At 42.1% G+C, this 15,834-nt stretch overlaps 1 protein-coding gene across 1 annotated transcript in view; it reads right to left on the bottom strand.

Annotated features, from left to right (window-relative positions):
* LOC118788130 (protein naked cuticle homolog 1-like) overlaps positions 1-15,508 on the bottom strand; it is a 38,645-nt gene extending 23,137 nt beyond the window's left edge. Inside the window, exons 1-3 of the mRNA XM_036544008.1 lie at positions 15,201-15,508; positions 15,050-15,082; positions 14,661-14,800 (exon numbers count right to left, since the gene is read on the bottom strand). Of these exons, the coding sequence (XP_036399901.1) occupies positions 14,661-14,800; positions 15,050-15,082; positions 15,201-15,225 (198 nt within the window). The 5' untranslated portion in view covers positions 15,226-15,508. The remainder of the gene's footprint in view (positions 1-14,660; positions 14,801-15,049; positions 15,083-15,200) is intronic.
* Positions 15,509-15,834: the final 326 nt, after the last annotated feature.

Here is a 15,834-nt window from a genome sequence, read left to right as displayed (position 1 = left end):
TGACTATATGCATGGAAATAAAATGTATTTTACTGAAATGGCTTCATGGGGCCCACAATGCAATGAATGTTATTTTTTTTGTTGTTTTTTTTTTTTTTCTGTAACTTCAGTGCAGTTTTGTTCAAAACCAGGGCGCCACATAATTTGCAGCTACTGTATGATGGGACACCTTCCTGTGGTTCCCTCAGACTTGGCTTTGCCGGCGCCCCTCAGTCACTGTGCACCCACTCGTCTTCCTCTTAGCAATAGGAATGAAATTATAACTGAGCATTTGGAATCCATTAACAGTCAAACTCAAGGAAGCAACTTGAAGACTCCATACACAAAGCAGGCTCTGCTTGGTCAGCATAAGGAGTTTCTTCTTGCAAGGCCATTCTGTATGAAGGGTTTTTCCCTGTCTCTACTTCAACAGACAAGCTGCGAAATGTTTCAACAGATGCAGCTGCCATTGGTGGTCGTGTAAATTTCTAAAATGTGTCTCGCATGCTCAGAATGTTAAACTCCACTCCTCCACAGATTAATAACCTGTCAAAAGCACCACACCCTGACAATTCATATGCATGTGAGAATCGCTTCTGCAAACATGTGTTTTCATGTACACAGCTGTGCACCTACAATGGATCAAAATTCAATTTTGCAGAGAGCCAACTGACCCTCTTCTTTGAGGACCTTGGTTTTTTGGAATGACTAAGTGATTCAGTGATTTCACCAAGGATTAACACCACTGAGTACCATTACATCATCGGCTTCAAACGCTAAATCATAAAAGCTGAATATCATTGGTGATTTACAGCCCAGTGTTTCAGCACTTCTGAGAAATGCTGACTTAATCTCGTGCTGTATTATGATATGCATTTGGCCAATATTTTTTCGCACATTTGTGCAAATTGAGAATATTAACATCTCTATGTAATAGCATAACATTGAAACCAATCTGTTCCTTCACACAAAGTGTCCACTGGCTCATAAATATATGCAAACAGGGTAATTAAGGTTAATTAAGTATCTTACATTTTTTTCAAATCATAACAGAAATTGGATGTTTTCTGTTGTCTCCTGAAATTGCTCCAGCAGTGAAAAGGTTATAGAGGAACACAAACTCCCCTTGGACAACTCTGGTGAAGACTAAGCCAGAAAATAAATCCAGGCTGGGGAGCTTCTTTTCCTACAGGACCTGGGGATTGGAAAGGAATGGAGACTGTCTGTCACTTTAACTTGATTTACAGGTCCCTTGGTCTGCCAAGAGCAACAAATCACAGCATTATTGCCATTTTAATGTGAGTGGAGTTCATTACACAAGAAAAGTAGAGTGGAGGAGAGAGCCATATGCCCAGTGCCACGCCTCATCTCTGATGGGTCATTAGTCAGCACTGTAATCAGATACTGTTTTCCCCTCGAGCACAGGCAATTTTACAGCATCTTTTATATCCATCTCCATATTGTGCTAAAAACAGCTTTTAAAGGCTAGCTTCACTGTCAGCCTCATTACAATACACAATGTTATTTACTATAGTAGGTATCCATAATGAAAACCCCTCAATTGTTTACCTTACAGAAGGTATGTGGAAATCTTTTGTAGACTTAAATATTAAGTAATCTAAGACTAGGTAATATAATGCTTATATGAAGCCCAAAGCCTACTGCTCTATCTATGGGAAATTACATTTGCAAATGACAGCATTACTCATTCTAGAATCAAAAAAAAATCCTGATCACAAACAGCTCCACAACAGACCCCAGAAATTTAGCTGAGCTGCACATAGTACACTCTGTGTGTGCTAAGGCATTTCATGTCCTATGGTGTAAAATTTGAATTCACAACAGCCAGCAATTTCACAGTGTACTCTGGAGACGAGAGACAAACAGGAACAAGATGAGATGTGGTATTGTGGGTTTCCCCTAAAATATTAAGCAGTACAATCATTTTAGTGGTCCTTGAGAAATCTGCATGGGTTGCAGAAAAAGGGTGGCAGAAAGGGTAGGGACACCTTGGGCTGGAGGGGAAAGCAACAGCTACTTTAAGGAGTTCATCATCCAGGGCATGATTCAGTCCCAAAGCTCTCTGTTCTGGTCCACAGTGCCTTCATCTACACCTCCTCTGCTTTTCAAACAAAAGTACTCCACTGAGCAAGGAAACTTCAGCTGCATTTGAAATCATAGCCACGCTATGATTTCAAAGGTAAACCCAAGAGTGTCCTCAGTCTTATGGGCTCCAATGGATTCAAAGTTGCACTGGGAGCTGGTCTCAAAAGTTGTCCACTGGCAGGATTTTTCATATTCACTGATTCACTACATGCCTCAACTTCACAGTCTGAGGTTTTCTCTACTTCACTCCATGAAGCCCACCACATCCCACATTAGGCTGCATTACAAAATAGAATTGTGATGTGTTTCATCACATTTCTGTTTTCTCCACAGTATGCAAACTCTAGTACTCTGGAGGCAGTCAGATCCATAAAGATCTAAGGAAAGATCAAAACTGCAAAACCTTTCCGAAAAGTAACTTTTTTGCATAGGGAAACCTTTACCCCAATTTGCACAACCTGGCCAGATGTCATAACTTAATTCCAGGTCTGTCACGCTGGGCGGATGGGCATCATCATCGGCACCATCTCAGAAGGGATTTCTAAACGGTGTTGTTACGTAGGGGGAGGCTCAGCTGTTCTCCCATTTCGGTCTGAAAGAAGCAAAAGCACAGAGCAGCCCGCTTTGTACACGCGGCCAAGGTCAACTCCACGGGCTTCTCTTCATCCCGAGGAATTCCTTCACAGCCGGGGGCACGGTTTCCTGCAGCGGCGCAGAAATAAACACTGCCGCCTTTGAGGACAAGCGGGGCTCCTCCAGCGCGGGCCTCCCTCAGTGCGCTGCCAAAAAGCTGTTCGCCGTCGGGACGGAGAACCACAGAGGGCTGCCTTGTCGCAGCACATACACCTCAAGCTTTTAAGCTGGACCCCTACCAACCACTTCAAACACTCGCGGCACCCGCAGACTTCCCCAAAGTCCGAAATGAGACACACGCTCGGTGACGTGTGCAGCAAGGAACGGGTATACATAAATAACTAATGATAACGTTCGAATGTACTTACCTCTGGCGCCACATTTCACAGCTGTTCTCCATGTTGAAGTCAAGTCTGTGCATTTCAATTAGGAGTGGCTGGCCCTTCGCCATGCTCAAGATGGCCACCGACAGGTTAACATGCACATGTACTAGACTGAACACTGAAAGAGCTGTACATGATACACCTACAACATAACATGTATGTCAATATGGTACTCTACATATTATAATTATGTTCAATGGAGGTCACAAAAGTAAAGTTGCTGGCTCATATGGTCTGGTGGGCATCTTATATACAGGCTGAAGACACATTGGGTACCTTTAGGCTGAGTGATATGAGCCTTCAAAATTACAACTACAGTACCAGAAATACCCGTATCTGATATATAGTTGTGCTTTTACTGACTTAAAAGATACCTGTGAGAAGTTAGTGATGCTTACCACTACAGTATGTTTTACAGACTGAGAAGGCAAAGAGATGACAACTTTGGTAGCTGATGCCTGATGCCTACTGTGTGGATAAGATTTACAATGGATATTAAACCAGATTGTCTGGCAAGAGACTACACTAGCCCGCCACACACACCACCAGACTACAGAATAAATACACGGTGAGGAATAGCTGCTGTTTGTCAGTTTCGAAGAACACCAGGAATTAAGGGATGCTTTGTAATCATAACTAAGATTTCAGACCAGCAGCAAATGGCAGACACGCTTTGACGCATTAAATAGAAATCAGCACGTAGTCGCCTGCTCCACTCCTTCCAGCCTATTATCATTTCTGAACACATGGAGAATTTTCACTTCATCGGTGATAGAGAAGAACAGTTCATGTACAGCTCAGTCTAAACACGAGAGGAACATGCAGCTAAGCTTCAAACAGCACTTTCAAGCATGGGCATTTCCATCTTAGCCACGATTCAAATCTGCAATGAAACAGAGGTCCTGTATACCACTAATACACACAATAATACACGTTGTCCATGTTCCACAGTTAGTCTTTGGTCTGGAATTTTAGTCACTTGAAGTCTAAACTGATAATCCATGTATCAACAAGTTGCATTATGTTGTGTAATGATATTTCATATTCAGTTGTGTAATATTATTTCCATAATTTTTTGTGAAACAGAAATGGAGGATCACATTTTCATAGACAATATGAATGTTCACTTTACAAATCGTCTGAAATGCATTCACACGCAAAGGGACTGAAACATGCCTTTGTTTCTGCTGGATGCCTGCCTTCAGATCTATCATCCACATTGTGACCTTGCTCACAAGTCTCACTCATTGGCCAGAAACTCCCTCTGCAATCCGCCTGAGGATCCTGTGTGGGCACTAACCTCAGTCCCCCTTATAACATGTTCTAATTAGACCCAATACTGTAAACAGCCAGCTCCACTTGGTATGCTTATATCTCCGCCCTGTTCCAAGTCACAGTCTAATTTTAACCCATAAAATTAAAGCACTCACACACCACTGTGTCCAAATGAATATTCACACACCACACAGACTTTCTAATTAAGAGACAGAAAACAGTACATTAAGACAGATCTCATTTGTCATTCTTTGGATGTCAAAGATTAACTTGATAACAGGTTAATCATCAAGGGCTGTCTTAATGACAAAGCTTAAGGACTACAACGATAAATTTATAGCCTTAAGAAAAAAACTATACATAATTAATTCCCAGAAACCCAGGTTTGCAGTGATATACCAATTTAAAACAGTTTGGCCCTTTAATTATCATTTGGGAGGTTCTTGCCTAGCCTTGGACAAAGAAATATAAGAGGCAAAGAAATGCATTCGAATAAGATGGTCACATGTAACTATTTCTGTGAGAGGTGCTTACATTAACTCACATTTAATTTGACTTTTATTGTGAGTGTATCATCTGTCAATGAGACAGAGGTTTTAGAAATACTTCCTCTGCCTAGATTACCACAATGTTTGAAAAACAACCAGTTGGCAGCCAGCTTGTAAAGGGACAAAGATGCTAAGGGGAATAGCATGGTATGTGCAAAAGGTTTGAAATCAGGTCTCTTTATCTGTCTTGTAATGCACTGTTTTCTTCCCTTTTTGGGAATTTGGAGTATTTCTGCCAGCTGGCTTCTGACTGTTTCACTCCTGAAGTCAGTGCCCTTATTAGGGTTCTGCACTGATGTCCCAGATACAGTATGTGGTGTCCTTTCCCATTGACAACAATAATCCCACAGTGCAATTTGCTTCTTGTGAAACTGCAGTGCAATCTACACCTACAGTCTACATTACAGACTGTTCAAATAATCTAGCTAACTCTAATTTGAAATGGGAAGCCATTCCTGATTGAAATGGTTATTTGCATCACTTGTTCATTCACATTCCTACTTAATATTTCAAATTCTAATCCATGAAGAAATGACTTTACCTACGCGTCATGTCATCAGCCATGTCCCTCACTTCCCATCTTCACAGAATGTAAAAATACACTGGCCCTTGCACTTCCAGCCAGGTAAAGAAGAATAATTCACTTGTGGTTTTTCATCTCCTTTGTCTCTCTCTCCCCGTTATTCTTGTCAAACTGAGACTGTTTATTCTGCTTCTTAACACTTCCTATGAATCTTAATAGCTGTGAGATTCTTTCTGATCTCAATTTTTCCACTTGTGTGTGGCCTACTGCCACCCCACCTTGGTGCTGTCCATGGTGTCCTTTGCATCTCAGAAAACAGAAAATAACAATTCTGTTGCTGCAAGTTTGTGCTCCCTACCTCTATGTTTCAAACATTAAGTGAATGAAGCACTGAAGACAATCTGGTCTTGATGCTGTGCATTTTTGACAAGGCTTTTTGGCCATGTTTATCCTTTTCTAAATCTGTTGTGCATCCTGTAATTGTGAAGAGTGGTAAAGAAAATGGCAATAAATGGACCCCTTCCACTACTGTTGAGAGATTGACATGAAGGATTTGCTCTACTCCTGCACCTGCCAACAGTAAACACACCTGGACACGGGAGTATTGCTTCAGTGGAATGGGTCTCACATTTGGAGCTTCTCAAACCCAAAACATCCCCTTTCAAATATTCACCCTTCTCACCTGCTCAAACACCTAACGATAAGCAAACAGATCAGAGGAAGCACAAAGCTTGCACATCAGTTACACGGTGTGTCCTCCCTCCATTGTCAGGAAGACAAATGGCCCATTACTGTTCCAGTCTAGAATGTATAACATTTTAAATATAAGTGATGTTTTACAACAAGCTATAAAAACCATATGCTCTGATTACACACAAAAGACTATTGCTAAATAAATAAGAATAAAAATTGAGCACTGAGTTAGCTGAGTTAGTAGTTACTTGCCAACAAAGTAAACAGACACAACTTGAATAAAATGGGCAGAATTAAGCATGTACAGCTACTTCTATGCAGACGGGCATCATGTCCTATTTATAAATCGGCAGTGACTCCAACTGCTCTTTCAAATTATGCAGCGCTTCTTACAGGGACTGAAATTCAACCCCTCGGGAAACAGGATAAACAAACAAGAGAGAATTATTCAGTTTAAACACTTAAACAGTCAGAAAATGGGCGCTGTGCTGATGCAGAAATCGTGCATGGCACGCAATGAACTCCAGCAGCACAGGCGTAGCTGTCCTTCATTTCCTTGCATAGTCCACTCCATTTCAAACACCTCTAAACTGCAGAGTCATGGTATTCTTACAGCTCAAAAGGCAGGGATCACTTCACAGCAAGCATTGCCTTCTCTCTTCATTGAAACATTCAAACTTTTTACCCAACAGGATACCAAACAATGAAAAATCAGGGGTGGGGGTGGGGGGGTGGGGGTCTTCAACATCCAGCCTTGGACAGCCAGCAGACTGCCACACGTGCATATAGAACAAACCCCCACATGCACAAGCACACGCATGCACGCACACACGCACGCACGCACATACACACACTGAGCACATCAAAAGTCAAGTCAATGGAGTCAAGAAATAACAAAGCAACAGTCAGTTTCATTAAGTCCAGTTTAACTTGACAATCTGTGTAATATGATCTGAATGCATATGCTATACATATGCTCATAAACTGCAGACCATCTGTAATCAGATGTGCTGACTCCATTTTAACACCAAAGCAAAAACAAACTCCCTCAGGAAGATCATTTGCAATAAACAGCCATACAAATAGCAAATGAAATCACAACACTCTTAACTGGTACTCTAGCTCTGCGACACTGACATGAAGCCTGAACAAACAACGAACTGAGGGCCAGGTACAAAAAAAGTACCAGAGAAAAGCCCTGTGAAAGAACAGTGCCCGGGTGCCCGGGAAGAAGACATATATTCTCTAAAATCGATCACGCAGCAGTGTGTGGATATTTTGGAAAATGAAGCTGAAATCCCAGCCGTTAATCCCCGGGGGATTCTGCGCGCATTCCCCGGGAAGGCTTTGATCTCCAGAGCGCATCCGGACAGCCCGGGCCCAGACGCGCGGCGCTCCCTCACACGCACAGGCGCCACGCTGCTCCACTCAATGCTGCCGCGCCTCAGATACCCCAGCGCTATTCTTCCAGAGCAGACGTGCGCTCATGCATACGCAAAGCAGCGCTGCGACGCGGACTGCAGCAAAGTCCCTCACGTTTTCCTGCGCAATCTCTTAAGTGCCGGATCAACTACTGTTCCGCAAGCCGCGTCGTGTTGGGGGAACAATAAAACTCGAGGGGGATCTCATAGCACAGTGATTATTTCTTTGAGTGAACAGCTTTGAAATGCGCATTGTTGATTGAGGTGCAATTGCGACAGAACTTCGCAAGTTCACCAAACCTAAGTTATCAATAGCGACTGCAACAATGAACGACCCCCGACTGAATCATTTATATGCCGTGTGATAGTGCAGGTAACAGTACGGCAATCCGCCGCTCCAGGTCCCTCCCAATCCGGCGGCATAATTTATTCAGGAGCTGCTCCCTTTCTTCTCTGGAGAAAAATCAAAGCTCTCCTTTGACCAGAAGCTGTGTCGTTCTCCCCAAAGGCAACACTTTTCTTCTCGGAAAACAAACAAAAAACTTCTCCCAGTGTTTTCAAACAGCAACAGGAGCTTTGTGTGAGGGGAGTGAAGCGAAGGATGACAAGGGGGAGGGGGGGAGAACATGAAGGAGGGTGGATGATAGGAAATTCTGTTTCATGAAGGTGATGCGTCTTAGAGTTTACCAGCAAACGCGAGGAAAAGGCAAGAATGTGGGACAGGAGCCTACATCAAAGGTACACTCGGCTCCTTGACAACAGTGCTTAGTGGGGAAATATGGGGGAGGAAAGCACAAGGCCCTGTGTTTTGTATGAGGCAGCAAAGGCAATACATGCAAAAATCTTTAAGAGCTTCCCTCCGTCCAAAAATCTGTGTTCCAACATTGCGGCTGATGATGTTTGCACTGCAGGACAGGGGTAGGGATGGCATATTACCAAGTGAAAAATAACATGTGGGAAAGCCAGACGCTTGACTGCTTCAAAGTTTTCTTTTTGCATGTTGTGAGAAATCAGATATATGATCTCCGATTCATTAACCTTTCTTTTGCTTGTGCACATCTGATAATTCAGTGAAGCACAGCTTCTCCTACCCATGAACCAAGAGAGTGTGGACTTGGAAGTTTGACCTTGGGAATTCCCAAATAATTCATGCCCACTCCCTGACAAAATCAACATGGGCACCCGGGGAAATGTGTCAGTCCAAGTGCAGGCTGAACTCTACATCACTTACACATTGCAAATTGAATTTTTGTCATGGCATTAGCCAACAATGACCAGGAATCCGCAGTGACAGAACACAATTGGCCCAATTCTGCCACTGTTGGGTGGGGTACATTGGAGAAGGTCCCCTCACTGCACCCAGCACTGTTTAACAAGAACCTCTAACAACTCTTTCCGTGCCTATGAGCTCCTCAGGTGATGTCAGTAGGAGCTGTACTTATCCTCTGTTCACCGGTTGCCCTCCACAGCGGGGCATTGTGGGACTCATAGTGTGAAAAACAGTCACTGGCTGTGAGTATATCAGAGGATTGCATGTTCTTCAGCACAGCTGAAAGCATCGGATGTTGAAAACATGTGTGTTAAGTTGAGAAACAATGCGTACTATTGCCAGTAATATAGTTGAAGGGAAAAAACTCACTACCTTCAAGAGAATGTGTTGTTGGGTACTTGTCACTTGTGAGTCATACACTGAGATACTAATATACTAATGTAGTATGTTAACTAATTCAAAAGTGCATGACAATCATGTCACCTTTATTTCTTCATTGTTGAATACTGCAAAACTGTAAAAACGTTCACAAAGAACTAATAGAACGCAATTCTGTCAGAGGCCTTTGAATCCGTATGAGATACTAAATCATTTAACTCCATTCAATGATGCAGGAAGATCAATGTAATGAATTAAAATGGAATTTATAGCTTCAGATAATGGGCCTGATGGCTAACCATAGATGATCCACTATATTGTGAAGCATGTAAGTGAATGCAAGGCTTGACCCTTACCAATGAAGCTGCATCAAAGTCACACTGCATTCCACAAACAAAAAAAGAGATTGCATTCTCTGTGTAACATAAATACTTTTATTGTAATTTTAAACATATATTTGCTTATAAGTGATTTACTAGTACTGGCGAGGGTTACTATATTCCGTTTTTATTTCTGGAATCCACAGATGATGTGTGACTAACATTAAACCACCTAGCACAACTGGTAATACATAGCAAGCTCAGAAGCTGTATAACTACCTACACTTCAGTCTGTTTTAAAAGTCTCATGTGGCTTGCTGGGCAACAGCCCCTCCTTACCAGAACAATATGTGCAAGACACATTTTAGACCATTTTCTTGATGTTTGCTTGATATGTCTGACTAAACAATTTCTGTGGAGTTCAGTTTTTGAATAGGTGCGTTTTTTTCTACAAAACCTGAATATAAATATTAAATCATAACAAGGGTAAACTCAAGGCCCTTTTTTCAGACAACAGTCCAAGATACCATTTAAAGACACTGCAGATAAAATGTAAGAACCAGACGAAGGCTGAGGCAGGGAGCAAGCTGAAACAGGAGAAAGGAGCTTGGGAGTATACCATGATTGGAAGGAAGGGGGGGTGGGGAAAAGTCTTTCAAGCTTCCAAGAGCCATACAGCTAATTGAAAGCTCTTGGGCTGGGGGTAAGTACTTATTCAATGTCAGACCACGACACAAATTTACCAAAAAGTAATGATGGAGGGGAAAAAAGAAAACCCCAAAAAGGGACAAACGGGCCTTCTGTGGAAGGAATAGCCATACTGTACGAAGACAAGGAGTGGGACAATGATGGGAGAGGTCCTGGTGGGAAAACATGAGTTGTGAACGGGTAGACCGCTGCGCTTGTGAAAGCCCTGGGAAACAATCCCGTCTCCCACGTGGTCCCCACTCCCTCCCTCCAGACGGCCTGCTGGGGCACTGCGACAGACAGGCACCGGGCCAAAGGCCTTCCCATGGTGCAAAAACATCTTTCCCTTGCTGGGGGCTGGGGATGGGGGGATGGAATAAAGGGGCTAGAGGGGGAGTGGTGGGCTCGGGATCACCTGTGGTGAACCTCACGGGACCGGCCTAATATCAGCCCTGCGCACACACCAGTCTGCTGAGGTCACAGGGCTCTCTGACTCATGGGGGAAAGCCCTGAGCTCAACATTTCCGAAAAACATTAAAACTCAAGATCACGAAACAAAAATCCCAGAATATATAGACATAGCTACACATACTGATAAACATCTTCAAAATAAATTAAAGTAAATCCTTTATATTGACTGGTAAGAAACATATGTTCTTCCTTTGCAAGATGAGACTGTAGAATCTATGACAGTATGAGATGCCAGCACCAAAAAAAATTAACTTTATGGCTGATGTTGAAATTTGTAATCTCTGTCTTTGGGGTAAAATTTATACAGCTTAACTCAGTTAAACTGATCCTGTAGCCAATAACCACTCCCACCTCCTCACTTTATTAGAGGTAATAAAAAAAGCACTACACAGTAAATCAATTATTCAAAACACATTTATTTCTCAAAATGTTATTTTCAGGAGACATAGTCCCCAACATTCCCAGTGTGTGAAAAATTTTCAGACATGCATCCTAACAGAAAATGTAATTTTTAGCGAGCAAAGAATGATCCAAATATCAAACTTGCATAAAATGTGTTCATTTTATAACTTTTAGAAATAGCAGCCTAGAAACATACCAATTAAATTCCACCAAAATATACTTTCTCTATGCAATAGCTTCATCGTACCCCTGCGGGTCCCTTGACTTACTTTAAGGTTTGATAAAAACTTAAAACGATTCTCACTGAACCCCAGACATTTCAGAAACTTTTTGCACACTTCTCTGTCTTCCCCATTTCAAGTTGAACAAAGACTTCCTTCTTCATCCTTTTCAGATTATTTGTATCAGTTCATCTGAACACATACCACAGCCTGACAACTACTGCCAGGGCTATTCCAAAAGGACTTCTAGTTGATAAAAAATTCCATGTTTTAAAACGTCTTTGTTCAAATAAAACTAGAACTGAAATTGTGTTCATATGTATATTTAAGTCAGAAGCCCATTTTGTTCTACGTTGTTCATTTTTCCATAATGCTGTGAAAGCCATTACCTCCACAGCATTCAATAATTTATAAAACAGAACCCTTGAGAGTCCAAATTGCCTAAATTGCCCAATTTTCTCAGTGGGGTTCCTTTTCCAGCATCTCCACATCTTACTTCACACCTTTTAAGAAGGGGGGGAAAAAATCATTCTCTGAAAAACAATCCCACTCTTTCAGATGTTTGTGTGATGCACTCAGCCGAGCTGAGAAAATAAATGCTTACAGACACAGTACAAAACTATGAATTGACATTACAGGGAGATAGCAGTTTGTATTACAACATCAAGACGTTTATTTAAGGGCCAGAAATGTGTGAGGCTTAACAACTCTGAGAGGATGTGTGTGCAACACGTGGCCCCTCGGCAGGCACCCCTGATACTTGAGCTGCTTTTCCACTGACCTGCTCTAGCTGCAGGTCAGCGGTACCTGAGGTGAGCCCAAGGGATTTCCACAGCAATTTGTCCGAGGCTGACAGTATGTTGGCCAATATGCGGTGCAATGGTACTTTTACCTTGAGCCCACGTCCATCAATTAGAAGTAGGCGTGCTTACCCTTGGGAATTACCACAGCCATTCATAGTATCCGAAAGTATCCTAAACATGATTATTCCTTGCCAAGTAGCACAATCTTGTTTACAAACCAACAGTGGTATATCTGGTCAGGTGCAGTTGTGATAGTGTGGCATCTCAGGAAAACTGCATCAATCGAGTTTCGTCAGACGTTCCACTCTCTCAAACGTTACTTCCATGGCCCTTCCCCCAGCCCACACCCCTTTGCAGTCTGCCGTCTCCCTCAGTCCCATGATATGCTAAGCATTACCACCACCACCACCACCACCCCCCCAGCCCCCACCCAAGCCCCTTCCCAGGCCTCTATCCTATCACAACTGGGATAAACGGCTTTCCCCAAAGCGCACCCCTTCCCAGGCCTTTCAACAGGTGGCATTAATAAAAGGAGGCTGAGAGCAGAAACATAGCACTCCGGTCTGCTGCAGAACCCGACTGGAAGTGCATTTATAGCACTTGTTAAGGATTTGACCATAAGCTTATGAGGATTTTCCTGACTTTGAAGCACTCCTGCATTAATAATGATAGAAAGAGATTCGCAATCATGCCCCTGACCTTTTTAACCCTTGCGGTCAGCCTGAGTCTGTAGAATGAGATTGAGAACTGCAATTACCAAAAAGCAAGGGCAATGGAGAGACTCAGAAACGTCTGTGTTGAATACACATCTTGGTTTTCTACTAACCAGGGGGAGACAGAAACTGAGCATCCCGTTTCACTTTGGAGCTGTGGGAGCAGTCATAAATACTGAACCCTCAAAATGCAGCTTTTGAGAAGCACTGCCAACTAAAGAGGCTTAAGTCTTTTCTGAAGCAATTCCAGAGGATTTCTTCTCTAGACAACACATCATTCTGCCCTGTTTACCAGTGCAATAAATACAAAACAGATATGACCTTGCCACTGATGCAAACTTAGAATGCTCTCTGATCACTCTATTGGCAGATAGAAACAACTGACCACATGATGAAATGATATGCACTGTACTAAATTTAATATTTTACCAAAGCATTTCGAAAGTTAGTCTGGGATATTTGTCTCATGATAACAGATTGAAAAAATAGCATAATGTGTGGTTATGAGAAGTGTGATCTATTTAGTCATAGTAAAATGATTAACTTTACAGAATGGACTTAAAATGAGCTGACAGCAAGTTGGAGAATGTTGCAGTACTTCTCCACAGATGACAGTTTTCAGATATTTTCATACCTCCTTACATATCTGGGTATGTTATATTCATCACCAGCTGTGTCTATCTAAAAGCAGAGCTTCAACTGGCAATTTGGCTTTTTAAAAAATCACTCTCAAACACCCACAAAAATCTGGATCATCCACTGTGATACTTCCTAGAACTCATTTGCATAAGCATTATCAGATAAGTATGTCAAAGCAACTGGCAAACATAAGCAAAAATGCACTTGTACCCACACTAAAGTGTGTAGCCCACAAACGCCTGGGCAAGGCTAGTTTTAAACTGTTTGGTTTTTATGTCAGAAAAACACTTTTAAACCATTCAAGCAGTACTTAACGGTAACATAGTTAAACAGCTCAATAAACGTGTCCAATATTCCTGAAAAAAGTATAAGTAAGTCTGCCTAGTTATAGGAATGCTTTTGATGTTTTTAAAAGCAGCAAACACACCTAATGACGATTACAAAGAAGACCAAAGGGAAAAGTTCCCGGGCAGCACGATCATTTGCACCGCACAGGCATCATCGTTTTATATCATGCTGTTTGCCTCGATCATTTTAGTCCTCTAAAAGTACAGGATATCGACTCCAATGGCCATTAACGTAGAAGAGCAAGTAAAATGTGAGCTCGAACTCGCCAGACACAATTTAAATGTAAGGACTTCGTTCAATACGTTGAAGTAGGCTACTTTAAATGCAGAAAATTAAATGCAGCCTACTTACATAAACAAGTATCACACTATGGGTTCTCTTTAAATCCCAGGATACTATTATTCGGAGAAAACGGATTATGATAAAGAGAAACTTAAATGGCCATCTACTCCAACAGAAACTTCTGCGTATCACTTAAATCCTACAGCGAAATCACTAACGAGTTTTTATGGGCATGTTGAATTGGCCAGCCTCACCGCAGTCGTTTCAATAATAATTGGCAATGCTGGCACTTATTTAAAAATTAGATTACAAATCTTTCTGTATGCATTTAGTTCGATTCTGAAGGCAACAAAGAGTTCAGATATTAAAAATGAAACAAAGTCGATATGACAACGATTGATGTAAACGCTAGTGACGACTGGAAATGTTTCAAAGGGACAGAGAGTACTCCCCACAACAGCATGTTAACAATAACATTCTTCATTCAATTTTAAACATTCACGTTTCAAATGGCAAGCCAGGGGAACATAACCAGTGCATGTAGACAGAACTGAACTTTACGCACCCGAGTCGACAGTCGGCAGGTAGTTTTGTGCTCACAATCCTGCTGCTCCAGACGCGAGCCGGTGCAATAGTATTTCTGTTTAACGATCCAGTCGTCGATTCCTTTCCTTGCCAAACAGGCATTTACTACAAAGCTATCACCTAAAATGGTCAGGACAAAAAAAAAACACCACACCATCACTAGATATTTCGTAATATCGGTTGTTAAAGTTATAAATTATATTCAAATTAAATATGAGCGACTTTCCCCCTAGAAAAGCACAGTGCTAAAACTCACTCGCTTTAAAGCGTTACAAAAAAACAAAGATTCAACAATACTTGGAGAGAAATGTGTTCTTTGGGAAGTTGTGGTTACAGAGATTGACATATAAAACCAATTTGTCAACTCACCTTCAGGACTCTCCCTTGGTTTACAAACTGTAGCTATTTGTAACAAATGAGGAACAAAAAGAGAAAACAAAAATACATTAGGAGTACTCAGCGAAAGTAGATCTACATTCATGAGCAAGCCACACATTGATTGCCAACCAGTACAACTTACCATGTTTAGAATGAAGTTTACCCATTTCTCTGCATTGGGTTGGAATAGAAAATCATTTGATTGCTTTTTTTAAAATCCAGAAATCTGCAATGTCCCGGTGCTTCAGCCGTCTGCGTGGAGGCAGTCTGCGCTGAGTACGAGAGTGAGAACCTCCTTTGCCTTTGATCCGCTGCAAGCGTTTCCTCTCGTCTCTCCAAAGCAGGGGAGAAGGCGGTTACCAAAACCCGCGCTTCTACCGCCGAGGGAACATGATTGACTGCTCGCCGAGATTAGACCACTTGCAGGCAGTCTGTGTTTTATTGGACCAAGTCGGCACATGAAAGAGAGCCGAGATTCTTTTGGAGTCTCCAAATATAAAGCGTGCAGCCCCCACACACCATTCCCAGTCAGCCAGACGCAGCCAGCGGAGCGCCGAGTAGTGGAGACAGGAGACACGCTGCCTGGGCAAGAATGGGGAATGCGCCTTAACGTATATTTTTGAATGCAATTAAACCACACGACGCATGTTTACCGTTTTTTCTTTGTTCCTCCTACCACGTCTCACATAATTCCATGTTGTTTATTAGAATTTTATAGGTTGAATGAAAAGCAAAAAGTCTCATTTTACCTACAGCAATTTTGAAAAGATTTGTAA

This window comes from Megalops cyprinoides, chromosome 13 (assembly GCF_013368585.1).
Source record: "Megalops cyprinoides isolate fMegCyp1 chromosome 13, fMegCyp1.pri, whole genome shotgun sequence".
NCBI classification, from domain to species: domain Eukaryota; kingdom Metazoa; phylum Chordata; class Actinopteri; order Elopiformes; family Megalopidae; genus Megalops; species Megalops cyprinoides.
Note: the sequence above shows the minus strand (reverse complement) of the source record. Positions and strands in the feature narration are given on the sequence as shown.